Source organism: Drosophila elegans, unplaced genomic scaffold (genome assembly GCF_018152505.1).
Source record: "Drosophila elegans isolate 14027-0461.03 unplaced genomic scaffold, ASM1815250v1 contig_476, whole genome shotgun sequence".
Lineage (NCBI taxonomy): Eukaryota > Metazoa > Arthropoda > Insecta > Diptera > Drosophilidae > Drosophila > Drosophila elegans.
In genome coordinates, this window is record NW_024545863.1 from 13,300,951 (window position 1) to 13,328,674 (window position 27,724).

At 36.9% G+C, this 27,724-nt stretch overlaps 1 protein-coding gene and 1 non-coding gene across 9 annotated transcripts; one reads left to right on the top strand and one right to left on the bottom strand.

Moving 5' to 3' along the window:
- The first annotated feature begins 1,123 nt into the window (after positions 1-1,123).
- Positions 1,124-22,781, top strand: LOC108148327 (NHS-like protein 1). Of its 8 annotated transcripts, none has more exons than XM_017275322.2 (9): positions 1,124-1,221; positions 3,186-3,763; positions 9,597-9,679; positions 15,265-15,353; positions 15,821-16,050; positions 16,654-17,095; positions 17,686-18,173; positions 19,591-20,337; positions 21,095-22,781. In XM_017275322.2, exons 3-9 carry the CDS (start codon positions 9,633-9,635, stop codon positions 21,824-21,826), a joined length of 2,775 nt encoding a protein of 924 aa, XP_017130811.1. In that variant the 5' UTR covers positions 1,124-1,221; positions 3,186-3,763; positions 9,597-9,632; the 3' UTR covers positions 21,827-22,781. The 8 variants fall into 8 exon arrangements, with proteins under 8 accessions (XP_017130811.1, XP_017130810.1, XP_041565222.1 ...); XM_017275321.2 differs by having other exon boundaries at positions 1,131-1,221; positions 2,939-3,763; XM_041709288.1 differs by lacking the exon at positions 1,124-1,221 and adding an exon at positions 2,430-2,828 and having other exon boundaries at positions 2,939-3,763; positions 9,643-9,679.
- Positions 22,782-23,858: 1,077 nt separating this feature from the next.
- Trnam-cau lies at positions 23,859-23,931 on the bottom strand. Its single transcript has one exon. It is a non-coding gene; the product is annotated as a tRNA-Met (tRNA).
- Between the last annotated feature and the right edge of the window lie 3,793 nt (positions 23,932-27,724).

A 27,724-nucleotide genomic window follows, 5' to 3' on the forward strand; every position in this document is an offset into this window, starting at 1 on the left:
TTGCCTTGCATGCACCATCACCCCCAATAATTCTTACACATTTTGTGTAAAAGTATTTTCCTTTTACATTTTTTTTTTTGCTTCTCTCGCTTTCCTGAAACAATGCATTTTATCTTGGCTCTTACACATTTTATTTTTACTCTTTTCCATTCAGCTTTGACATAAGAACACACACACACACAGTTTAACGTGGAAACGCACATGGAAGCAGAAGCTGAGACGCTTACATTATTGGGGTGAACCAACTGGGCATACCTTTAATTATGTTATTATTGTGTGTAACTAAAGTTATTCTTTAAAGCTATACAAAAAATTAAATATTTAAAATATTAATTTGCATATACTAAATTTGCTTAAATTTGCTTATTCGTTTTATTCGCATAAAATCTTAGCTAAATAAATAATAATATTAAATAAATAATGAAAATAAGACTGCTGATTTCTATGTGTAAAATTCATATAACAAATTTAAGACCACAATTTTGTTTTGAATCGGCGATAAAGCCGTGTGTGGGTTAATTTATAAGGAACATCTCCAAGTACTTTACAAGTTTTAGCAGATAAAAGTGGCGCATTATACCATGAGCCACATAAGGATTAAAGTTCTTATTTTTTTCAAAAATATGGTACAAGTGTGAAAACATTTAAAGCTTAACTACAAAGTTGTTAAAACAAAAAAAACCTTTTAGCTTCCAAATTCTTTAAGTAATATTAATATTAGCTTAGCTATTTTTTTTTTGTTAATTTCGCCTACATTTCCTTTTCTGTGCAACCCCAGAAGACAACTTATAGGCAGTCCGCCTGCCGCCCTGGTATTTCCCGCCACCTTGGATTCCGCACAGAATGCAAGCCAGTATGCATGTCTACACTAGATACGATACTACAACTAAATACTTAATTTTGCTCTTTGCCGTTGCCTTTGATTCTTTTAATTTTCCACAGCATAAGGGACATTGGATGGGGCTACTAATACAGATGCCTACGTTGTCTGGCAATACTTACGGCCTACGCACGCACACAACCACGCTGTGGGGGGCGGAATATGGGGGCGGGGTGTCTGGCTGCCTGGAAGACAGCTGTTTGGAGCAATGGGTTCGATGCGACTGCAGAATAAGTCGGTCTTTCAACGCCAGCGGACGTTGTGTTTGCCTTATTGCCATCCCCTTGGCGCGTGGCGCGATCACTGGCGATGCGGAAGTGAAATTGTTTTCTGATTGAAATGTAAATAAGCAAAGGCTGCCAAAACAAATATCGTGTTTATCATTGAAAAAATGTGAAAGTGCTGACCGCTGATTGACGCAGGCATCGATGAATGCAGTGCACTGCAGCCGTGACGTCTCTTTTAATTATTCTGTCGAAAATGTGAATTTTCTAATTTCACTGAATTATTATTTTGAAATAAAACTCTCGAAAAAATATTTTAATGTGCTTTCACCGCGCCTTCCATTTTAACAAACATTCGGTTTTAAATTACCGACAAAATATAACATTTCAAAAGTAAATTTAAAGAAGGAGGCAAGCCATCTTGAACTGTTGACAAGCTGCCATTAAATGCACACTGGGTTAAATAGGCACAAAAATACATAAACAAATTAAAAATTTAAAGTATCTTAAGGCAAAGAAAATCAATCTATTTTTTTTTTAATAATTTACCAATCTAGCACAATAAAAATGAAATAATTTTATAAAATAACTTAAAATGTAGTATTGTCTAGCCTTGAGGCAGCAGATCGCCGATCCCTCCTATTTAAGAATTAAAGCTATAGCGTTTTGTGTATCATTCATTGACTGGTTCGATTGTTTAGTCAGATGTTTTAAATAAATTACACATGCTACTGGGTAAACAAACATTCGGCATTGAAGCAACTCAAGCAATTAGACATTTGGACAATCGAAACTCGTATTCGAATTTCTCAAACAAACAGGTCTATAAAAGAGCACCAGTTTTTCTCTTGCCCACCCACCCTTCTATAATAGAATGCAGACGAATGTTTTCAAAATGCTTAAATTCTTGTTTGACACATTTTGACATAATGTTTTAAAAGCGAGACAGTTTCAGTGTGTAATAAATGATTTATTGAGTGGGCCTCGCTTCGAAATTCGGAAATATTTATTTCGCATAATAGGACTTCGTCGTCTTAGCGACTGTGGGCTTTACAAATGGTATGCCTCTTGGGGCCAGGGCCTGTGCAACGTGTAGGTGCTTTATTCGTATTTCTCCGAATTTCGTTCGATTTCCATTTGCCCAATGCTAATGTACAAATCGCAGAATGCCCCCGAAGGGCAGCCAGGTAATATTTATCTCCACCCGCCCCCAATGAGCTCACATTTAATACGTGGTCGGAGGTAAACACGCACACGAATCGTATCTGCCGACATGTCTAATAGGAAATTGGCCAGAAGCGGCTAACTATTTGAGTTTCCCTCTGTTCCTCAGATCTGGTGGTGTAGCGTAACACTAGAGCGCCCGGACTTGTATAAAATAAACAGGCGAAGGTACAATAAATTGAGGCAAACATATTTGTGTGTGTGCGCGAACAACAAAAGTACAAGAAAATACAAATATCGAACACAATGGAAACAATAATGTGCGAAACGATTGGAAATGCGCCACAGTCAGTCGCTGACGCTGTCTCCACCGACGTTGCCCTCTCAGTCCCAGTCTATATCTCTATATCACTGGCCCAGTCCGGTCAGCGTCCGATTCTCAGTCAGACGCAACCGGCTAGTCGGAGGGCCAACAACAAGTCGCAGGCGCGAACAGGAAATCGATTGGAATTATCGAAATAATCGTTTAAAATAATTAAATCGAATCTGAGTCATTTTTTGTAAGCATAGGCCGATTCATTATAATAATCGAAATTATCGTACAAAACGTAAAATTGTATCTGTGAAATGTCGTCACATTGTTTAATAGTGTTTTGTGTTTTCTTTTCAGAATAAAAATAAATTGATTCCAAATACCCTCATGCGCATTGATGAAATAATGCAATCTAATCAATGTTTATTTTCTGTCTTTTCTCATCAACATTTAAAACAGTTCATTAGGATTAACTTAGCTAGCGAAATGATTGAAATAAATGTATCGATAACCCTCTTTCTTTAATTATTCTGTTCGAATAGTAACAAGAGTGCGGTAAAAAGTGTTAGGCTTACGAAAATACCTTCGTTTGTTATCCAAACAGGTGACAAGTGTTAAAGTGCAATGTGCTAATTATGTCACACGGGGCGTATGCGTGATGTTGAAAGCCAATAGCAAGTAAAAGCCAAAGTAAAAGGCGCAAACGGCAAACAGAAATTCAAAAAGAAGAAAGTGTAAAAGGAAAAGGTCTAAACGGCCATTCAATACTTGTTGAATTATTAGCTGTGCTTGAGTGTTTGAGTGCGGTTGTGGAAATAAAACAAATGTCAACTGCCAATGCCCCGAGAGTGTAAAGGGAAATATGTGAAAAATACAAGACGAGTGCCAGGGGAATCCATGGAAAACGAAAATGAAGTGTCAGCGATTTGGGATGAAATTATCAATTGGCCAAGCTGCTGCTGAAATGTGATTTATCCACCTGCCTGCGGGTGAGGTGTACTGCGAGCGGTGTGTTAAGTGTGTGCGTGTAGACAACAAAGGGAAATAATGTCATGCATTGGCTCGACGGCATTTCTTTGGATGACAATTTAATTAGCGGACGCGCCAGCGGCAGCAACGGCGACAACAGCGACGGCAATCAGCGGAAATCAACGCAGTCGAGCTCATCGCCCACCAAAGCAAGTAGGTTGACCTATACCACAGTATGTACACTGTACACCATATCCACGAGCTTTAATTTGTTGGCGTGAGCCACCCGAGCGTGTTTATTTGGCTTAGAGCGAGAGGAGAACGCAAACTATCCATGTAATCTTTATCCCCCAGGAGTTTCAGTTAGAAATTGGTTAAGCTGAAGTTTTTAAACGCTAGTTGTGAGTGCTAGACGCTACTTTAAAATGAAAATGTCCTTTCGGAGACCCGATTAAAAATGAAAAAACGGAAAGACTAACATATAAAATTTGTGTTTGTTAATGAAAAAAAGAGCACATTTTTTTTCTGGATAAAATCAATTTGTTTTTTTCAGTAACTACAAAAACTATTATATAATAAAGCAGAATATTGTTGGGGATGTTAACATAAAAATGAGTTTTAGCCTAATTAATTAATTTAAGTGTTTTTACGCCAAAAAAATATAAAATTTTTGTTTTATTTTTATAATATACATTGTTGCAATTTATGTATTTACAAAAGCTGGTAATTTTTAATTGAACATACTTTTTTTTTTGTTTAAGCGTAATAAATTGAAACAATTAAGCTGGTAAAAGCAAAACTGTATTATTTTTGTAGTACGTTTGTTTAATTGTATATTGTATATTTTAGTCCTAATTTAAAGACTTTGGTCTTGTTAATGCAATATCAGAAATTTTATATGTTTTTTAAAGATTAGAAGCTATTTAAAAAAAATGTCTTAAAAAAAAAATATAATTAAACAAAAATGGAAGAATTCACAAACTGAATTTGTCATTGTTTTTCATTCAATTATTTTTTCTTTTGTGCCAGACAAAAACAATTTGTTTTGTAGATATTTGACAAAAAAAAATGCAGCGAGAAAAAAGCGGCAAGAAAAATGCATTTACGGTTTGAACGAAAAAAGCACTATCTGAAAAATAAATTCCAATTAGGCCATCAAAAACACTTGAAAACGATTTTACCCAATTACCTTTACTCAGCCTCCTTCCATCAGCGGGATTCCAGCAAAATTTGTCTTTCCCAGAGGCGAAATTGAATTCAAACGGCGCGGCGGGGAAAATGTATTGTTTTCAATTTTAATTGGGCAGCAAATTATAGCCCCCCGCCCATGTGTTTATCCGTGGATTGCTCATAATTCAGTTTCAATTATTAAAAACATATTCATCATTTAGTCCGAGCAATTAGCAACGATTGAAAGGCAAATAGAAAAATCATTTGTACATCATTCTCGTTTCGATTTTATGCGGATGTGGCTCATTGAACTTGTTTGTGGTTGTTTTTAAAAATATATTTTATGAATCGATTCGTGTATTACGTTAACGATTCCCAAGCAAACTTGTGGGAGCAATTAAATTGGTCTCGCTTCCGTTACCTTGATCGTTCATCGATCATCGGCCAGGAATGGCCCGTATTGATCCGAATTTTCCGCTCAGTATTTACCCCATTTTCCGAAAGCCTTTAATTAGCACAGCCGGATCGTGTGGATCCAATCCGAATTGCTTGACGCATTGATTTTATTTTGGAAATAATTCGTAGCAACAACGAATAGCAAAGTGTTGGTCGCTGTAAATCTCATCAATGTCGAAAAATTGCCGGCATATGGTAATTTAATTTGTAATTTATTGTTTACAAATTCCTTTTGGTTTCATTTTGTATCGTGGCAATTCTGTGCGACGTCCAAATATTACAACTTGTGGCATGCTGCTTAAAATAGCCTCGACTCTCTCACCTTTTTGGAACGACTGCGGATGACCCAGTAAAACTACTGAGCAGCATATTTGTCAGAAAAAAATTTCAAGAATCTAAATTAGTTGTTGTGCTTCAGACATTGTCAATAAAAATAAATTGCTATGGGGAAATTATCACATAGAATTACCTTAACAAGAATATTTGAGAATTACATTTCTTAAAATTTATTTCAACAAATTTATATCATAGCCTTTAAGTAGTCAACATATATTGTTATAGGGAATGAGGAGGGTTGATGCACTTGACTTAAGGCACATTTATAAATTAAAGCTTCATAGTTATTATGATGGCATATAAAATGTTTATGTGTTTTCGCAAAATTACTCTATTATTTATATACATTAACCGTAAATGTAATGATCCTAAAGCTTAGTACTTTAAAAATTAAAGATTTAATTCAAATTTTCTGTCGATCTGTAAAATAAACTTTTTAGTTTTGTAACATTTTTATAGAAATAAAAGCCATTGTCCCATAGGTTCTCGTGCGTTTAACTCATATTTGTCAAATAAAGTCTTTGATTTTTTAATCATTTCCATTAGAAGTTAATCACTCCAACAGGTCATAAAATATGTTTATTTATTGATTTCATAAAAGCCGCTTTGGTCTCCAGAATATACCAATCAAATTAAAGACACAATGGGTCATTAAAATAAATCCCTGTCTCCCCTTTCCTTCCGCACTTCGTTCATCGAATTAGAAAAATCATATGTTGGCCATTATGAACTTTAACTGCTGCGGCCGCACATCAAAAGTTGTGCCCAACGAGTGCACCATTATGTGTATTTATGAAATCGTTCGCAGTCGGTTGAAAGATCCTCTCGTTCATCTGGCATAAAAAGTGACCCACACACATGTGTACATTTGTATCACCCGGAGGCACACTGCCCCATAATAGAACCATAAACTGCAACAGGCGGCAGCAAAAATAGACGGAAACTTGTTCATTTTGCTTGTGCATTTTGTTTACTCGCCGCCTCCTGTCTCACGCACCATTTAGTTTTTCTCTCTGTATCTCTCTGTATTCTCTTACTTTTTTCTATTCTTTTTGGATTCGTCTAGCCGGCACAGTGCTGATCTCAAATAAGCTGACGAAAATGATTTGTAAAATGTTTTAATAGACATACTAATTTTTAAATTGTTTTTTTTTTTGTTCTGCAGAAATTAAATATAAGTAGATGGAAGGGTTCTTAATAAAATAAAAATGTATGTATGCCATATTTACAGAACAGTTACCTTTCATTAAAAAAACAATATTATTTTCGCAACAAAAAACCAACTATTCAAAAAATATTATTTGAAAAGATTTTTTCAGTAAAGTTGTTTATTAAAAAAATATTTAGGGTATAGGTAAATTTAATCAGAACAAGAATTTAAAAAAAAAATGCATACCCATACCACTTGTAATATATTTTTTTTATAATTAATTAGTCCCTTATGTCCGTCGGTATATCCTTTTGTCTGTCCTTGTGAAAATAAATATCTTTAAATAAAATGTTAAATGTAACACTTGTTTAAATAAGGTTTGAAGTACTTATCAAATTAAAAAAGTTTTTTTTAAAAATCGATCCCTAAAATCCTAAAATTGATCAAAAAACATAACAGAATGATTTTTTGCTATGTAGTTATAATCCAAACAATGTAAACGAAGAATAATTGGTATATTTAAAAAAAAATGTTATTGTTGGTTTTATGATTATTCGAAATCAGCATTTAGAATTCCACAAGTTTCCACCGTTTCCATTCTTTGAAATCAAATGAAAAGAAAACCTATCCGATATTATTGCCAGAGAACAGATTTATGGGACCCACTGTCTGTAGACGATTTAGCGGCTCACGCACATTCCGGCAGTTTATTGGCATGCCTTATGCTAGCCCGCTCGAATGCACCGCCCCTCCATTCCCGTTATCCGCTTTCTGCCCCCTTACTCACATACGCACAAACATATCCATGGATGAAACAACAAATAAACTGTGGGTACGCAAAATATTTAACACGAAAACGCAGAATACACAAAATTCAATGCTGAAGCCAAGTGGTTGCAGTTCCCAGTCGCGTGCCTCGCAGGCCACAACGTATCTGAATCCGTCTGAAGAAGTATCTTTTATCGTTCAGTGCGTATCTCTTTTTCACCGCCGACAGTTCGTGGGTGTCGTGGGCAATTGCCACCCCTCCAGACATATATATGTGCTCAAAAGTGCAGCTATAAAATCACCTGGTGATCATCTCAAAACGCGAGATTGTGCTCAAGTTTTCGGAATGAATTACCATAAATTGAATTGATATACTTATGTGCGGCTGGTTAATTGTGAATTGTCGGCCGTCATAAATTTCGCCTCAAAATAGCAATTCATAAAAGTTAACACAAATATTTATGAGTTCTTATTACGATACTGAGTAAGTTCATAAATGAGATACACGCCCTCCCTCTCTCTTTTGTTTATCCAAAATGTATATTTTGGCGAAAGATATTAAATTTGCGGAATTCGCAGATTTAATCATAACTTGCCCGTTTATCTTCATTCAATTGGCATATTTTGAAGGGGATAAAAACGTGTATGCACAATCTTCTGGGAATCTTTCACCTTGATAAATTTACGACCCCTGCCATAAATTAGCTGAAGGGAATGTCTGTATATATATTTCATTATATAGGGTTAGGGTCCTGTGTGCCAGTTATGTAACGGACAAAGAAAATCCTTTCAATGCTACCCGAGAGAAAGGAAAAAATCCCCAAGAGGGTGGGCATATGGGCATATATGGTGGTTGGATGCGGGGAGGCCGTCAAGGAGCGAGGCTGAATTGTAACACATGTAAATATTAATGAAGGATGACAATGTGTACTTGACAACTTAATCGATAAATCAATTGCTATGCCAGATAATGCTTTACCCCTTTTGAATAAAAAAATGTGTGTTCCGCTACAGTTTTTTGTCTGGCCCTTTGTGGTTGTTTGACAAGGAGGTTGAGCACGGGTGGCGTTCGGTGCGTGTGTAGCATACATCCTGGAGCTGGTACATTGTGTAAGCGACAACCCACAAACCGTCCAGACAGCCTCGCCGCAAAAGCCATAAAAAACGGAATGTCATTGAACATCTAGATATTAAAACAGAAATCAGTATTCCACACGGCAAGCCGCCGAGCCCAAGATTTTTAAGGTGTCCCAAAACGTATTCCAAATGTCAAAAGCATTTTAAAATTGTATTTACACAATGAAAAGAAACCACAATTGATTTTCTAAAAAATAACATCTGAATGGTAAAGGAAAATGTTAACACATTTCAATTCAATAAAATTAAAGGTAGTGTTAGATAAAAGTATTTTTAAAACTATATTAGTGATTACAATTTTATAATATAAAAACTCTAAAACGTTTGGGTTGAAACGTATGACTTGCCATATTTGTTTCGAAAATGTTGTATAAATTATATTATTTTGTGTTAACATTATACATATAGGGGTGGTTGCAAGTATTAACATAGTTCATAAGCATCTATTCATTTCATTTGTCCAAATACTTTTGACCACCCCTGTATGTATGTTTGTAACTTTTAAAAGAATAAATATATACTTTACAGTTACATTTATTAAATAGGTATGTAATACAGATCAATAATTCAAAAGTTTTAAGCTTGTATACTTAATGACAAAAGAAAAATAACATATAATAAAACTCGATATATCTAATTAAAATGGTTGAATTTATAATAGTTTTTTCTGGAATCCTTAACTATATTTTTTCCAGACCGGGTTTTTGTAGTATGTAGTTTTTCAATGCGCTTACATACTCTGCTCTTGTCCAAATAAACACGCTCTCAGCTCTTGTAAACAAAACGATCGAATCAAAAAGAAAACAAAACCAAAATAAAAATTCAAAGCCAAACAATTTTAAAGAAAACACACGCACACAGAAACAAAATCAAATAAGCAAAAAAATAATTTTCCATATTATTATTATGATTTTGTCTCTATTGTCTCCCCTATTTCTTATTCTGTTGCCCCTCTTTATTTCTGTATTGTTTTGGTTTTGTGTACATTTTTTTGTTTTACTTTATGTGTATTTTGTTTTTTGTTTGTTGGTTTTCTTTCACATGCGGGAATACTAATGCACGACTATGCTCCGAGAACGAAGACGTCATGCACACTTTAAGCTAAACAGCAGGTAAACTTAACTGAACAAATTTCTTTACTAGCACTAAGCTTTAGAATTAAGTATACGCCCTGAAGTCCCAAGACGTGTCCCTCGAAAGCGATCGGATATAAGAGTAAAAGCTTAACAAGAAAGCTTTTACTATGGGGAAGTCTAGGAACCGTGTTCCAATTCTCTTATATTTCACAATTCAAAAGAGCTTATCTGATCAGCAAAAGCTTTTTTGTTTACGTATGAATTTGACTATACAAAATTAAAAAAATATTTTATCAACAAAATTATAAAAATGAATGTAAAGTAGATTGTTCTTATTCTAAGCAAAATGTTTTACCTTTGCTCTATAAACTCTCTAAATGTAACTATAATTATTTATTACAATTAACTCTTAATCTCCTTAATCTAATATATGCCTACAATTAATGTCCATATGAATTTCAGCAAGCCATAAATTCTATTCACATTCCAAAAGGATTGGGTACTTTTATGAAGTACCCAAACTATTGCTTAAGCAAACAACTTGCTGATTTTGAAAGTCCAAGATTAAACTGTCCACGTCAAATTTATGTCAAAATAAACAATAGATACAGCGGCGGTAAATGACAGCGACGATTAGCTTTGAAACAAATTGGCACGAGTTAGAAAGCGGTGCGGGCTCCTTAAATTATATTTATGATTCTGCCGCGCTTAGTTAACCTTTGCTAATTTTCTAATTGGCTGATAAATAAGCGGATTCACACAATCTTTTTCATATACGAAATTATTATTTATTGGATGTGGGGGCCAGCATCTGAACTTTATATAATGAATAAAGACTAGAGAGGAACTAGCCGATTGAGTGGGACTTATTAATAAACTTTTGTGCGTAGTGGAACACATGTATATATATCCAAGATTTAATGGGATCTGTCAATGTGTAGGTGCCAGCTGTAGTTTTATTTAGGCTGCCAATGTCGCGACACATTTCACTAGAAGAGAGCACCCTGGCCATACAATTAATTCCATTTGGATCTCAATAAAAGAGCTGTTAATTTAATTGAAAATGCGGTTATTGTTAATTTACTCTATCATCTGCTGCTTACCAAAGAAATAAATTAATATCTTCTACATCCAGCTACAATGCCAACACGCAAAATCCAAACCAAATGCAGCATGGAATGCGATTAAAGGCTTGATTAATTTTCATTTATTTCCTATGTTATTAATACCGATGCTAGACCCCATAAAAAATGACCCAAACGGAAATTTCATTCAACACATAAATCTACGAGTAAATATAGTGAACGTGCTTGGGAGAAAAAATTTAAAAACAATATTGACATAATTAGATGGGTAATTGATTGTGAAAGCGTATTATTTTATTTTACCTACCCTGAAGGTGCGAAAAAATCTCAAATATTTGCATAGCTATTATGAGTTTTTTGCCAATTAATTGCAATTTCAATAATTTATAAAAAAGATTCAAGAAAAAAAGAATAAGCCAACAAAGCGTCCCGCTTTAGAATGAAGTTTGCAGATTCTTTAAAAAATGTTGCAATATTTTGTCTAGTAATAAATTATATTTTAATAATAACATTTTTTTTGTTTCTACTTCTTTATTGATACATTTAATGTCGGGTCAAAATATATTATTTGTCACCAGCCTAAAACAAAACTACAAGCAATTGTAATGTATGTATTTGTTAAAGAAAAAAACTCTCTATTAACCTTTGGCTTTAGAATACTAAATATAAATATAAATCGTTTGCGTATTTATTAAAATAAATATGTACATAACTAAAGACTAACTTAAGGAACATCGCGTATGAGTTATTTATTGTTGAGGAACAACAATTATTAAAAAAATGCATTTTTAGCAAATCTATAGCCAAATAAATATATGTTATTGTGACTCATTTTTTTCCGCGATACCCTTTTATTTATATGTTGCTGCTAACTATCTTAACGTTTCTAACTATCCTTGTCCCATTATCTTTTAATCAGTGAAATTCAATGCATTACTTTAAACAATGAACAATTTTTACTATTGTTTTTTTTATTTAAATTGTTTAAGAGCATTTAAAGGTCGTTGTACTTTTCATTTGTTGCCATTTTAGCTTTTTGCGCTCTTTATTCGTATGGCTCACGGGGCTTTTGTTAATCTTATAAACGAATTCTCGACACAGCATGCGTACATTTCATTGAGAACGATGATTTGTTGTTCCTTCGATTTACTCCCTCCTAGTTGCTTTATGAAACTTTTTAGCTGTGTTCGCTTTTCATTTTCATTTTTAATTTTTCTTTTAATTTGTATAAAAATTGATGCAGACAAAGCTTGTTGCTCTTGGCGGCAGCGTTCAATGCCAGTCGTCGGCGTTTGTTGTTCTAGTCGCTTTATTTTTTGGCCAAAACTGATCTCGCCTAACTGTCAGTTTTCGGTTTATAGTCGACTCGTGCGGTTTTGCTGCGGTAAAATTGACTTTTTGTTCGCACATTTCTCATATTGTCACGCGGCTGGGTGTTAACAAAAACTATAATTAATTATTGAAATTAATGTGAAGTCGTTGAGAAAGGTGCGGGAGTGAAATTTTCGTCGATGATTGCGTAAACTTGAGAAAACCCAGAAAAGTGTGTTAGTTTCGAGAGTCGTTATTTTCTTTTAAGTAAATGAAAGGCGCGAAGACAACTCGAACTCAATATGAAAGGAGCAAGAGCAAGAGCAACAAACGCTCGGAAAAGTCGGCCAAGTAAGCAAAATTCGAAAATGTTTCTAAGTTTTTTCCTTATATGTATTTCCTATTCCCAATGTTTCGCGAAATGCACTTTAACTTCGGGCACGGACATCTGGCCCTCGAAAATTATTAAAAGTCATTAAAATTTTTTCTAATATCCGTACACTTTAGCGGTCGTAGAATAAACAATATTCGCTTATGGCCAGCCGAACTAAAAATAATTTCAGATTGTTTATTATCGGTTCGTGTACATTGTCCAATTTGATTTTACACTACAAAGTTGTATACAAAGCTCGCTGAAATAGTTTACTCATGCAGATCTTTATACAATCTGTGTATTTTTCTTACTGTCTGTGTATAGTGGCTCCTGTGTGTAGACATCAATAAAACTGCCATATTTTTCTTTGCTATCGATCATCAGTTTATCGATTTTATTGTTTGGTATATTTAGAGGCAAACGTGACGCTACCAAGCTTTTTTTGTGTATATTGGAAGTTTTTGAAATAGAATAAAGAAACGAGGGCTGGATTGTTTATGAGAACCAGCTGATTTGAAATTTTTAGTCAGAACAAATTTTTACTAAACTTCATAAATTGCCATATTTTTAGAACTCTCTGATCAAAAGTCAACACAGAGATATTTATTTTTTTAACAAAAAACACAACTTTTGGTGCTAAGGGTCGGCAAGTATTTTTTGCATTCGGGGACCGTTATCATTGCATGCAATATTTTTTTAAATAATCGATATTTGTTGACAAAACAGCTTATTAATTTAAAAATAAATATTTTTTTGTGTGAGTTGATAGAAATTGATCGAATAAGCATACACAGCTTTATAACTAGTCTTTACCATGTCCTAAATCCCTTAACAAGTAAGGGGTAAAAAATGTATTAAAAATATGTTCTTAATGGAATTATGACAACATGTCCTCCTAGGTTCAGTAACGTAGTACATAACGCGTAAAAAAGTTTAGCAAAATAATTTTTGCAAGTTTTTGATTTTGTATATAATTCTAATTGGTAGCAAATAGTTGGTAGAAAACAAGTTTGACAAGTCAAAAGTTTAAAATTGATAAACTGAGTAACTTGCTTCTAGGAGTCGCGGCACTGAACTATAGCGTTCCTTTTTGTTTTTGTAGAGCTTGTCCTATTTTTTTTTTTGGAGCATAGCCAAAAAATATATATGGCTTCAGCAGTTTTTTGCATAAAATAGATGCTTACCTATGGACAAATTTTATTTTTAATTAAAGATAACTTTATATTCTGTTAGAATAAAAATAATATTAAAAATTAAAAAGCCAATTAAAGTACAAATTCAGCAAAATTCACTTTCGTTCACCTGATTGAGACGGCTTTACAAAACTGATAGGGCAACACTAAAAAATTTAATTCCAACAGAAAATAGTGTAAAGAGAATAACTGATAACAGTCGGATCAGCGAACGTACTGTTTTATCACAAGTGAGAAGCCATATTTGGCTTTGTATGTGGCAGAGGGTTAATCACTGTCTTGTTGTTTGTTTTAAATTAAAACCACTAAAACCACCGTGCTGTTAACCTTTGTTTGATATATAATAACCCTTGCTAGGGTATTGAAATTGTTTTGATTTATTTAAAGTGTCAATGGCAAAAGTGTATTCCTGAATAGCCCAGATTCGAACGATGTCAAAACATTTTCAAATCTTCAATATATTTCGTTCAAATTATTTGTTTATCAATTAATGTATTGGCAAGCTTAAGCGAATTAATAAGGGGCAGGCTATATATCATTAGCGCCTAAAAGACTGCCACACATTTATGGATTGTTTTAAAAGATCTGACATTCAATTACTATTTAATGCTCTCTCGAAATTCTTTTGAAACATTGTTCAAAAAAAGTATTTAAAAAAAACCTTTTAATCAAATAAAATAAATGACTCTTGTCTACGATTATCGTAGCGGCCAAATATTTGAAGACAAAAACTTTTGACGCCTTATAAATATGGGACGATGTTTTCTCATTTACGCATTCCACAAGTCATATGGGAGACAGTCGCCCAGACTGGATATGTACGTTTAAATATATGTACGCATATGTGTTCATAAATATTTGTTTATGCAAGCATATGCGATGGCTCTAAGAGCTGAGGTCTCTTGAGCGATCGGCAGTTTGTCAAAAATTCTCAACGCAGACAGGAGTGTCAAATCGCTTGGTATAAAGCACGTAAGTTATGGAAAATCTGCGAAGAATCCCATTTTTATGGATCATTTGGGATTTGAATAGATCTTTTAAAATGCCTAATTTGATTTGCAGAGAAAGGGAAGTGCGCTGAAAAGTCATTGGAAACTTTGGAATACTCTTTTGAAAGATCCCCATTCATATTTATTTTCTTAACAAATTCTGGTAAATTTTTCCCTTCATTTTTTACGTATGCCAACAGCCGTTGATTGGATAAAATAATTTATTTATGCTTCGTTGTTGTAATTTATAGCTCTGCTGTGCTTATTTTCCTCTTCCTTGGTGTTGTTTCCTTAGCACCACCTTCAAGCACACCAAATCGGTGATATATTTATATTTATTTTTTCTACAACGCTGCTTTTTATTATTATTTATTTATACGTGCCGAGTGTTGAAAGGCCGCAGCCATATAGTCGAAGAGAACGTCTAACAATTGGTACCAATGCTGGACCTATCCGGTTCAGTTGACTTACAGCATTCGTTGAAGAACGACCCGCATATTTTGGGATTTAGATATTTTTGATAAGTGAAGTTGGAAAAGAGTTTGGAATGTTGATTGGCTGCCGTTCGCCATGGCAACCGCTTGGCAATCGAAGGCAAATTATTAGTTTAAGTTGTATAATAACCAATGCTTCTTAAACAAAATAACTAAATTGAATTGGATACTTTCAGATTGGACAGAAAGTCATCGCGTGGCATGATATACGAAAATGAGGAGCTCAGGCTGCGCACCATTAACATTAATGCAGAAGTGGAACGAGGTACGTCAAAAAGTGATAATAGCTGATCAAAAACTGGCCCAGTAATGCGCCATAAAATTATATGTTCCACAACAAACAGGAAATCAAATAATCGTTAAATAAATGCCACAAAAAACAACCTGAAAACAGCCAATTAAAAAGACATTAGATGGTGGCTAAGGAAACCAAAATAATCCAACAGAAAATTTAGCTAAAGAAATATCTCTACACGCACCTACTCGTACATAAATATCTGCCCACCTCTTCAGATATATCTGTCGGAATATTCATTAAAAATGTTTTCATTGCCACAACAGAAGATAAGCGAATGTAAACAATGCGATTTGAGGTGTCTAAAGGTCTGACAGCTCTGCGTGATGTCCACGTGCTGCTCTTTAGACTCAGCCAAATCTTATTAAAAGTTTTCATCCTTAACTTTACCCTGTTATTCTCTAGTGTGGAAAACTAAAATTATATCCATTTTGCAGGGCAATCGGACATCAAACGCCTGCGGCGGGAAAATGAGCATTTGCGTCGGGAAATCTGGACTTTGCGGGACGAGTGTGACAGGCTTAACAAACGCTTCAAGGCGAAGCTCAGCGAACACGAGTTCGGTGGGTGCAGGGGCAGCGGGGGTAGTGGCGGCACCTGCCACGCCTACCGCTGCAGCGGCGGAGGCGGTGGGCGCGGGAGCGGCGGTTGTGATGTAAACAGTGATGTAAGTGGTGTTAGTCAATGTAAATAATTTCAGTTTCTCAGCTCAAAATTGATCTTATATCTAAGCAGTTTCTCAAACTTCAAGCAACATCCATCGAAATTATACAGAAAACCCGAATGCGGTCTACAATTTTTTATTATTTATTATATTTATAAACTTAAAATCATTTAAAAGTAGTCAAAAATAATAGTATACATTTTAATAAAGACTTAATGACAATCTCATTGACCTCTCTGCCAAGTAAAAAGTCAAAGTCATTTTTTTTTAATACCATCGCAATAGAAATTAGACAGTTTTTTATCCAACCTCATTTCTACAATTGTAAATAATTGTTTTGTTTAAATCCATTATCGAAATTAGAAATCTAAGATTTTCAAGCTTAGCCCAGGCTAGAATATATTGGGGTATTTCAAAAATCTCTTCCAACTCAATACGAATGCAAACTAAAAATTAAATCATAAAATTAAATAAATTAACGGCGTAGCATAGACATTTATTTTTTTATTTTTTATCGTTTTTAAGCTTGAGGGAAAGTAAAAATCATTGTCATAGTATTTTTCTTTGACCTTTTTTAAAGCCCCCATATTATTATTCACTTGACAGGACTCTGACTCATGTGATACGTGTCGCGGGGCAGACGACGGCCACTGCAGCGACGAGTGCTGCCAGGAGGGAGGATCCTGTGCGCCGCTTAAGCCCCCACTTCCGCCGGAAGTGCCCAGCCACCCGTCTCCATCGAAGAACGAGGAGGGTGGCAGCCAGAACAAGGAGCAGCAGCCCATGCACTTCGATCACCTGTCGGTTGTCTCCGAGGAGACGCTGAGCAATCCGGAGCTGATGCTCGCCCAGCAGCAGGAGCACCTCACGATCTGCCCGCCAGACCCCAACGGATCGCAGAGCACGCTGCCCAGCATGATGGGACCGATCACCCCGCTCACGCCCATCGAACTGGTGGCCAACCAGCTGAACGACCTGCAGGCCATGGTGCCACCATTGTCCTACTTCGAGAACATCTTGTCGCAGCATATGGGCGCACGCAACGCGGGTAAGTTTTTCTTTTAAATTAAGTTTGTATCACTTTTCGTTGAATATTTTTATCTTAAATTATCTAAAATTAAATATAACATTTAAGAGTCAAAAGAAGATTTGGTACTGTGCAGAAAATTTTGAGTAAAAAAGAAATAATGGTTGCTTAGACTTTCTGATTATAAACAGATAAACAGTTATTAACTTTAAGTGATGACTTGATAACTAAATGAGCGAGAAATTCTATTTATCAATATCAATCGGATCACCATTTTTCAAAATGAACTGTTTTTTTTTTTTGCTATCAAAGTCTGGGGTACTGCTCGTTGTTTTAATGGGGAATGGTTATTTTGAAAAGCTAATAATATCGTTTTTTTTATGTTTGCATTACAAACATCTCATTTGCGGTCAGGAAGAGTATATAAAGAAACGAAGCCTTTTGATGATCGATTAATCATTGTATTTTTAAATGGATTATGTACATTTTTTTTATGTTACTAAATACCTTATGTATTAACTTTATTTAAGCCCTAGACTTACTTTGTTTTCATTTATTTGGTAAAAGATTTTTGTATACCAAAGGAAACTCATTAACTGAAATATTTGCAGCCCAAACGCCCTCTCCGGAGTTGGGCACCAGTTCGAGCACCACCACCGGCCAGACGATGCGCCACACGAATGGCTGGGACTACAACCTGCAGTCGCCCTTCACGCAGCGCAAGTACTCCGATCTGTCGTCGCCGTCCCGCTCGCCGCCGCCACCTGTGAACACGATGACCACCTTCGTGCCCACGTCCACCCTGCAGACGATGCCCAAGATCGCCCTGAATGCGCCACCGCATCAGCCGGATGGTGGCGACATCGAAACAGTGGCCATCACCACGAATGCCACGCAACATGCGCTCAACAGTCCCAAGCACTTCTTTGCGCCGATCAAGCCGCGTTTGAAGCTCAACACCAAGTTGGCCAATCAGGGCCAGGACCTGGAGCAGGACGACCTTCCGCCGGGCTCTCCGCCGCCACCGCTGCGAGATCCCCCGGATATTTTCGTGAACAACGCCCTGGCCTCGCCCTATCAGCGACGGGTGTCCCCACAAGTAAGTCCTCGTCACCGGCGCTCCCCCGCTCACTCGCATTGCCACGCCCACAGCCACCAGCGCAACCGTCAACGTCCACAGCCCGCCCATTGCTCTCTGCACCGGGCGGTGGTGGACGTGGCGGCTGCCGTTGGTCTGGGGGAAGTGGGTCCGCATCCGGGCTCCAGTGTCCTGGACATATACACCGCCGCTCTGGCGGCAGCCGCTGCCGCCCGTTGCTCTCCGCTTCCAACGGCCAGATGCCCGGATCCCATCTATGCCACAGCACAAAAGCCCGGCCAGAGCACGTGCATCTCGGCCACGGCCTTTACACAGCCGGTGATGACCATCACCACCCATTCCACAAAGACCACCACTTCGCCACTGAGATTGGCCCACAAGGCGAGGGCCGTTGGCGTGGTCAAGAGGGTGGCCAAGTCCGCCGAGAACGTCAGTCAGGTGAGGGATCCTCTGGCCAACAGACGATCATCCTCGTGTCATAGTCATTCCACTCAAGTCTTCCGACTAGCCCATGTCGATGTGTTTTTAGTTCCTTAAACCCGTTCCCGTTCATGTTTTTGTGTATACATTGTATAGGTATATAGATGATTTAAATTGTTTAATTAATTAAGTGTTACACATGTTAGTACATTCTTTTCTCACGTTTTATTAAACTAGTTTTTAAATTTTACCGATGGTGCATTAGTAGGAAAACTTATCTGCAAAATGCTTATCCGTCAATATTTTTGAAAATAATTAATGGTTTTTGTATTGATATATTCTGTAAAAATATTTGTTGTTTAAGTCTTGCTTTTCATATTACCATCTCTAAAAGTGTTAAATTATGTGAAATTTAGTGACATTTCAACTCAATAACACATTTCCTTACCCGACCCATAAATGTAATATATGATCTCATGAAGTTCAGTAAAATAAGATTATTATTTTTATGAAACCTCATCTGTAAATTAAAAATTTTCAAGTTTTTTTCGTAGGAAAGATGACATTTCGATTCAGTACCCAAAACATTTATTTTGTATGGCTTATGACAATTTTAAATTAAAATATTTAATTCAAATTTTGACTAAAATTAAATTTAGCTTTCATATAGTTTTTATTTACTACCCAGAGAAAAATCATAAATTATTAAGCGTTAGCTCCTACTACTACAAATATATAGTACTATGGAAATATCTCCCAATCCAATTTTAAACGATTCTCTAGTCTTAAAAATAATTATTTCAATTGTTTTAATAATACAATTAAATTTGTAAGTGATAAATGTTTAGATTTGCAATTCTTTAAGCAATCACACCTCCCTCTCCACCTATAAACTTTACTTCTTTTTTCCACACAAGATTACAGTGCATTGCAATGCTTACGCTTAGCTATAACAACTAATGGAATATTTTAAACCAATGTTTTAAATTTCCCACAGACGGATTCCGTGAACTTGGAGTCGATCCTCAACGACATCGAGACCATTTCGGAGGACATACTGGCCATTCAGCTGGAGAAGAGCAAGTCGCGCGACAACCTAAGCCACAATCACAACAACAAGGACGATGATCGGGCGAAGAAACCCTATCGCTCCGAGATGAATCTGTATCTGCAGTACGACGGCACAAATCCGACCATTTCGCCCGCCACAACGGCAACGGAAATCGGAACGTCTGCTCCGGCGGTGACCACGTCCAGTGAGTCGGGAAATAGTGGGAGTGGTAAATTAATGCGACGCACCCGATCCCTGGAGAGGGAGCACACCGACAGTCCTGCCCCGCACATTCCGGACCCCATGGCTCCGTTTCCCGACAAGTGCACCTATCTGGGATTCGAGCAGATGAACCAGGCAGCAGCAGGGGCGGGGGTGCCTCCTCAATCACCAAATGGCCAGAGGCCGCCCATCGCAGCCAAGCCGAACGTACCACTTAAGCCACCGCCCCCGCTGCCACCTGCCCGCAGGCCAGCCATGCCCACAGAACCACCGCCCCCGCCTCCAGCCACTTCCGCTTCCGGCGTAGTCGGCCTGCCGCCCAACAAGAGCCACCTGTACAAGTCACTCGCCTCGGCGGCGGCCAAAAGGGCCATCTTCCGCTCCTCGCCATCGCAGCTAACCAGATCCTTGGACGTGGACCTCACGGGAGCAGAGGGGGAGGCGGGCATTGAACAGACAGCTGCTGGAAATGTGAGTAACGAAAATAACAAATAAATAAATTCCGTGGAAAGTCCTTTTAAAATTTAACCAAATTAAAAGTGAAACTTGAGAGTCACAAAAACCAACAGCACAAATAAGACACAAAAAGAAAATGTTTTTTCTTCTTAAATGTAATGTACAAATGGGTTTTTACTTTAATTAACCTGTTATTGGCAAATACGTATTTTTTCTTTCGAATACGATACACTTTATATTTTTTGTTTGAGCTCTATCTTAAATCAACAATTCCAAAAAATTGTTCGTGGAATTTAATGCATATTTAATGCGTTAAAATTATCGACTAACTGACTTAACATTTTTCGTCTACTCTTTTGACAATGTTGCATAGTATAAGAGAAAATTGAAAAAAAAATTTTTAACAAGTTTTTTTATTAGCAGATTTCGTGGCTGCTTATTAAAGTAGTAAAGCCTTGTTTAAAGTTTAAAAATATAAATCAAAACAATTGACGATTTTATCCTCATTAAAAAAAAATGTAAAAAAATGTCGCTGAAGAGAACGACAGCTTGTCCTTGACAATAAGTTATAAACAAATTAATACTCACAAATTATAAAAGTATAAAAAAATAAAAAAAAAATGAAAAAGACAATAAGAGGTATAAAATATTTTATATTAGTTTTCGAATTTCACCAATTTAATTGTTTTGTATTGTTTAAATCAAATTTAAAGAACAATAGTGAAATTATTTATTGTTTGTGTATAAAACTGACCCCTTACAATTCTTCCAGATGGACGAGTTGGCGCGGCGAAAGGCGCGACGCGTGTCCATTGTGTGTGGATCCGGACAGGGTGCCCAGCAGGATGAGGTGGCCGTGCCCGTGACCACCGTGCCCATGTCTACCGCAAGTTGCGTGGACCTGAGCACCGTGCTCGCCCACCCGAGCGTGAAGGCCTTTAAGATGAGTCACAGCACGCCTAGTTCGCCGCATTCCTCGCGTCGTCGCACCAACAGCAACTCGATGGCTCCGCCTCCGGCAGTGCCGGCGGGTGGTGGTCACCCCGAGGTCGGGGCCACTTCGTCGGCACCGCCCAGCACCTCCCACCATTACCACCATCGCAAGGAGGGCAGTGATCCGGTTCCCATGACGGCCACTGTTAGCCGCACCAAGTGCTCCAGGCGGCATTCCGAGGGCACCGTTCACACCGTCCACCGGAACAGCGCAGCCAGCGGCGGCGGAGGAGGAGGAGGAGGCGGTGGCCACCACCATCACCACAGCCACCACCATCCGCACAGCGGGATGGTGATCAGCAGCAACCCGCACCACAGCCACCATTCCCACCAGGACAGCAACCACGAGACGGTCACCTCGCTGTCCGATCGCAACTCTAATAGTTTCGCCTCCTCGCGCGAATCCTCCACGAGCTTTAGCATGCGCTCCAATCGCCGGAAGATTTCGGTCAGCTCGCACACGGGCGGCAAGATTCCGTGGTGCGGCTGCTGGGGCAACGGGTGCCTGTAGATCGGGGGAGGGGGAGGGTAAACTCATCTACCGTCCAGGAAGAAACTCAGTGTAATTCACTTAGCTGGCTGTTTTAAGTTCTCCATAATTTTCAGTTGCATGAAATTTACAATTAAAAAACTAAGTTCGAACAGTCATGTTCGAAATTTATATGTACGATTTTTAATTTCTCAAATAAAGCTGATAAATGCAGTCAAAGAGATTAAGAGGTCTCTGAAAAGTTATAAAATAAATCCATCAAATTGTATAAGTCACTATAAGCAAAGATGGCAACATAGATGGCAACTTTCTTAACAGAAATAAATAAAAACACTGCTGTAAGCCGTGCTTTTTTTATCATCGTAATTCTGTTCAAATTTTTAAAATTATTTATTGATTGTATCCCCTATTTGGAATACGTTAGAGTCCATTTGAAAAGTAAATAATTTCGTTATTTTCCACGTCTAGATTTTATTTTGGGCCATTTGCAAAACTATTTTGTAAAGCGCTTTTATGTTAAAAAGTTGTCTCAAGCCAAAAACTTAAAAGTTAAAAAACGGTTTATATCATTTCAAGCATAATCCACTCAGATTTTGTTTTCGATTAAGGTCAATATTGACTGCAGCTAAGTGAAATTACACTGTATTCCATTATTGAGTGTACATTTCTAGATCCTCAACTATCCAATTTATGTGTTTGTATATGGCTTACAAATTGTTAAAAGAAAAACAGCAAAGCAATTTGTTTCTAGAAACCAGGTACAAAAACAGTTTTAAAAAGTTTAAAATTTAACCAACTTAATCCGATATTAATCCTGAACTTTGTTGTACATATTCTTATAGAAACGATTAAGTTGTAGAATTTAAATGTTGGTCTCGAAAACTAAGTCATGTAAATGGTATAATCAAACCTATGTTTTTATAATTGTTGCTTAATTGGGAATGAACAGAAATCAGAAATATAAAATAGAAAATTATTTATGGTATTTACTAGACCTGATTGAATGATAATAAAGCAAACTATCTAGAACTAAAACCATAAAAAACATTGAAAAAGCTTTATTATTACTGCTTCTTGATAGTAGATAAATATAAGATAAGAACCTAGTTATATTTGCTTACTTATCGCTTTATCAGGTCTTATTTTACTCTGTTTGTTTTAATTATTTCGCGATGTAACAAGATAAGTTGGTTCTAATCGGCTCTGCCTCTAAATTTCAATTCCCCTTGTCAGAACTTTTTCTGCAAAATTTCATTTCACGCTTGCTAGCCTCTCTAAAGTTTCACTCACCGCGCGGAACCGCTGACTTTAAAAGGATAAGAGGACACGCCGGGCAGGAAACGACGGTTGCAACTGCAACTGAAATTGCGCAACAAGCGAAAATATACAATATGCAAATTAGCCGCAAATTAAGGTGTAAAAATGCATGACACACAAAACGCCTCTAGGATATATGCAGGAAACAAATTAAATTTTCTCCATGTACCAGTGCAAATTGCGGTTGCAGTGCAAAGCGTGAAGGTGATGGGATCGCCGTGAAAAAATAAAAATAAAAGACCCAGGTCAGAGGCAACCGCAGTGCGCCAGAAAAAAATATAACCTAGCCGAGGGCCACAGCGCAGTTTATTGTATTCCCCCACACATTCCGTGTCTGGAGGACACTGGACTTCATCACTGGCCAGCTGCCAATCAATTGTGCGGCACTTGAATTCGTTTTAGAAATAACAGAGCTTATGGCATCTTCGTTTAATTGATTGGCTGCCAAGTTTTGCCAGATTGCCACGAGTTTTATTTTATTGCAATGTGTTTGTCTTGGCCATTAACTGCTGCCAGATGCAGTCCAATCCCTTTCTTTGTCTCTCAAAAGACATGAGAAATCAATTTGTAATCATTATGAGTTGGTTTATTGCCAATGAAAAATCATATGGTAACCTATGAAGCCAATCAATCCTTAAGTGCTGCACATAAACTCTTAGATTGCGTGTAATGATCCAAACAAACAAAAAAAAGATTAACGCAAAAGACAAAAAAAAAAAATAGAAAAAAATGTACATGCCCCGGGTGAGGCTCGAACTCACGACCTTAAGATTATGAGACTTACGCGCTGCCAACTGCGCCACCGAGGCCTCGATAAATTAGGTGCCAATAATGAAATAATGCGGGCACACTAATTGTATACTGATCTAAATTGGTTGATCTAAATCTGGAGAATGCTTATCGCATAGAACGCAGAGATAATAAAACACGTTTTCCATTAAACTTTGTTATTTAAATATATATAAATTCTTATTTTGTTAATATACAGAATGAAAATTCAATTTTTCAATCTTTTTTGAATTTCATCACACAAATTATTTATCCAACCAAACTATGTTGTATGGAAAACACATCTAACAAAAATTACTTCGAACAATGTGGAATAATTTAAATGTTTAATACTGCCAATCCACAACACACAAAAACCAATTATGATCCCATATGTCCTCCGGCTTGATTCGTTTATTAAATTTGTATTTGTGTTGGCGTTAATGAGGAAACTTCTTTCTCCCCAAACCATTAAAAGAGGTAAATTTCGGGTACAAACCGACTCAGAGTGACAGGTATCCCAGTTTTTCACTTTTGGTTTATGCGCTCAACATACGCGCGTATACTTATTTTATGGCACTTGTTTAGTTTCTGTTGTGTGGTACCGTGGCTTGGCGCCTTCAATGAGCTGTGTCTGCACATAATTCTCAATCATTCAGAGTTTTCAGACAATACCGTTCTCTGCCAAATGCAGACATATATACGAGTTTTTATGACGCCTGTTTCTTGCTGTTGTTGTGGAGGCAATGTCTACTGCTTTTATTACCATAAATTCTGTCGTTTTTCTGTCATAACCCCCAAACCCACGCGTTTCTCTTTTACGAGAGCATTTCATTGTTTTAGCCGCCGAGCTATGACGTATTAACAATTTGTCAAGCGAAATTTAGCAGCAGCAGGATAAAAATCAATGCATGGTAACTAATTACTTGCTGGGTAAGGATGTCTTTCTTACTCAGCTGCATTTACGGTACGCTGAAAAATAACGATGAAGGCATTGGCTTAAGAACATCTATTAAATGTGTGTATTTTTGTCCTTTTTTAATTATTGGCTACTGTTTTATTGACCTTCTTAATTTAAAGGATAAATTTAAATTTTTTTTTAGGAATTATTAAAATTATATATTTAATTGAATTTTAACGAATTTAACTAATTTTTAATAACATTTAATTTAATTTTTTTATAATAATTAAATTAAACTTCATAACTAAAGAAAAACTATTTATAATATTCCATAAAAATTACCCCTATTTAAGAGGGATTTCTTTTAAGTTCTATTTGTATTGTTTATTTGTAATTAATTTTGACTTATAAGCCCTTGAAAAACTATTTATGATTTTCTATACATATTAATCCTTTTCAAGTGCCCATTTTATCACAGTGCATTTGCTGATTACTCTGCGGCGGCAGTTGTGCCACGCCCCCAACTGATGTCGCCCGATCCAGCTGGCGTTGCTTTGTTTGCCAGCATTAACTGAGTGGACATCCCATCCAGTGGGCATCCACAGATGTCCTAGCTCTAGGGAGCTGCTAAAAATTGCAACTAGCAACTGATGATGTCCCAGGCGATGCCCCTACCATTCCCACATGAGCAGCAGGGCAGCAGCTGCTGGTGCAGCACTTTTTCCTCTTTGAGCCAAACACTCACTTTGATCATTTTTCATTTTCCAAAGCGACACATGAGCTCTCCCAACCCATCTAGCCGGTTGTCTGCAGCTGGATTCCAGGATTCCTGGATGTGTGCGGGTGTGGGCGCGGGTGCACGGGTGACAGCGTCGGACTTGCGTGATATTTTTATTAAGAAATATATCAAATGCACATAATGCACACATTCCCAGCTGCCATATATAAACCGCCAGAGACTTGCTAGCTAGCCAAATGACACTTTATTATTATTTTCATTGTTATGCGGGATTCTATTAAATTAAGCCTTAAAAGCGATGATTGAGCAGCGCACATTATTTGGCGCCGCCACCTCTTTGCCAGCCGAAATTCGAATTTCAGTACTCAAATTGCAAATTTATTCATACGTGTCGCGGTTCGCGGTTCATGTCAAGCGTTAAGTTAAGTTAAGTGACCTTTCGAATGCCTAACAAGCCTGGTTCCTCGTTCCGCTTGAACCTTTGTTGTTCACTGAATTTGCATAATCGCGTGAAGCGTATTTGTAAAATAAAAACGAAGTAACGTACATACAGAAAATGTCAGGAATCACACATGATGTCGGGTACTTCGTGGAAGTCCTGGGTCAATGCGCAGAATTCGTGTACTAAGCCATAGGCAGACACTCAAACAAGGGTTTTAGCACTGACTTACAAAATAAATTTAAGCTTAAATTTAAAGAATCTGCCGAATTTTTTTTTTTTAGTTCTAGAAAATGTCTTTTTCTTTTATATTACATAGCATTTATGTATATTTTATATTTTTATTTATATACCCAGTGTTAAGGTTTTTAATATAACTTTAAGCGTTGCATTAAGTTTAAAAATCGGTAAAGTCAAACTGGTTGTTTCCAAAAATATGTGCTGTTTTCGTTATTTAATGTTTTGTGCTCAGTAAAAAAGTTATGTGTCTTAAAACATTTATTTTACGGATATATTATTTCAAGTGCAGTCATACAGCTTTGGAGGCGGCGGAGCAGGTTAAGAGTGCTTCTGAATAATTTGCATTTAACATGCGCGACATGAAAGCCAAATAAACAATGCTTTCAACTCCTCCCCACTAAGCCGAGGGGCAATTTGTCAGCTGCTAACTGGTCGCCAGAAAGCGCGCCTGTTTCCTTCTGTTGATTTGTTGCACTCGTTTTTCATTTGACTAAATGCTGCAAATGATGCGATTCGGTATGTGAAATGCGCACGCTTCCTGTCCGTCCAGTGAACCCCCTGCGTATGCTTAATCTGTCCAAGCTGGAATATCTTTCGCCTGGCTGTTAGTTATGAGTTATGGCCAGTGCAGGCGGGACATATAAAAACAAAATTAACATAATTTAGTTGCCAACAGGACAGGCTGTCCGGTCTTTCCAAAGCAAATAAATTGTAAAACTTTTGCGGAGTAGAAAATGTATTGATAAGGCCACTGCTCAGAGTCAATAAGGCGAGCGGAAAACTTTTCCCATTCAACCCATGATCATCAATTCTTGTATATACACTCCTCCTTACTACACACATGTGCTTGGACAGCGGGAGTTAAGCATAAATTTGATGATTTAATGAAAGTGCTAAAACCTTGAACAAAAACAGCTAACGTTGACATATGAATGGCTGGTTTCTGAAAAAGAAAAATTGATTTTTTAAGTTAAATAAAATAATTTGTCTAAGTATCATAAAATAGTTATAGTTTTAATTTATTTAAATGTTGCTTGCTTTGTTTTTTAGAAAGTGTTTTGCTTCTTATTTGTTGCAAAATTATTAGTTAATTTTTAATTTAGTTGATTTTTGTTTTATAAATTTCTATTATAAACTATTGCTCTGCTCGCAACTGTATAATCATAACACAGAAACAAGGACATGCAATATCAATAAACCGAACGGCAGACTTCTTCTTATGATTTATTGTGTTTGGTCAGCGGACGTGGCCCGAGCAATTTCACCTTGACTGCCATCATTCTCGTGCTCCATTAAATCTTTGGCGACACATTCAATGAGCACCATAACGTGTGCCCTAATACCTTGCCTGTCGCCTCCTTCTGCCACCCCCACCATTATAGCCTTTGTTTATAAATGTTCTAATGGAGGGCAAATTATTATTTTTCCTTTTTGGTGTTTGTGCATGTCGAAGCTGCTTCCTTGACGCTGTTCGAGTGATAAATTGATTGGACTACGTACACACAGGCCAGTGGA

What these genes read in the sequence shown, in the direction of transcription:
- LOC108148327 (XM_041709288.1), top strand. Translation starts at nt 3,634, where the DNA reads ATGCATTGGCTCGACGGCATTTCTTTGGATGACAATTTAATTAGCGGA. An exon ending in CACTTTAAGCTAAACAGCAG is followed by an intron (nt 9,680 to 15,264) that starts GTAAACTTAACT and finishes GGATACTTTCAG; the next exon opens with ATTGGACAGAAAGTCATCGC. An exon ending in TATGGGCGCACGCAACGCGG is followed by an intron (nt 17,096 to 17,685) that starts GTAAGTTTTTCT and finishes AAATATTTGCAG; the next exon opens with CCCAAACGCCCTCTCCGGAG.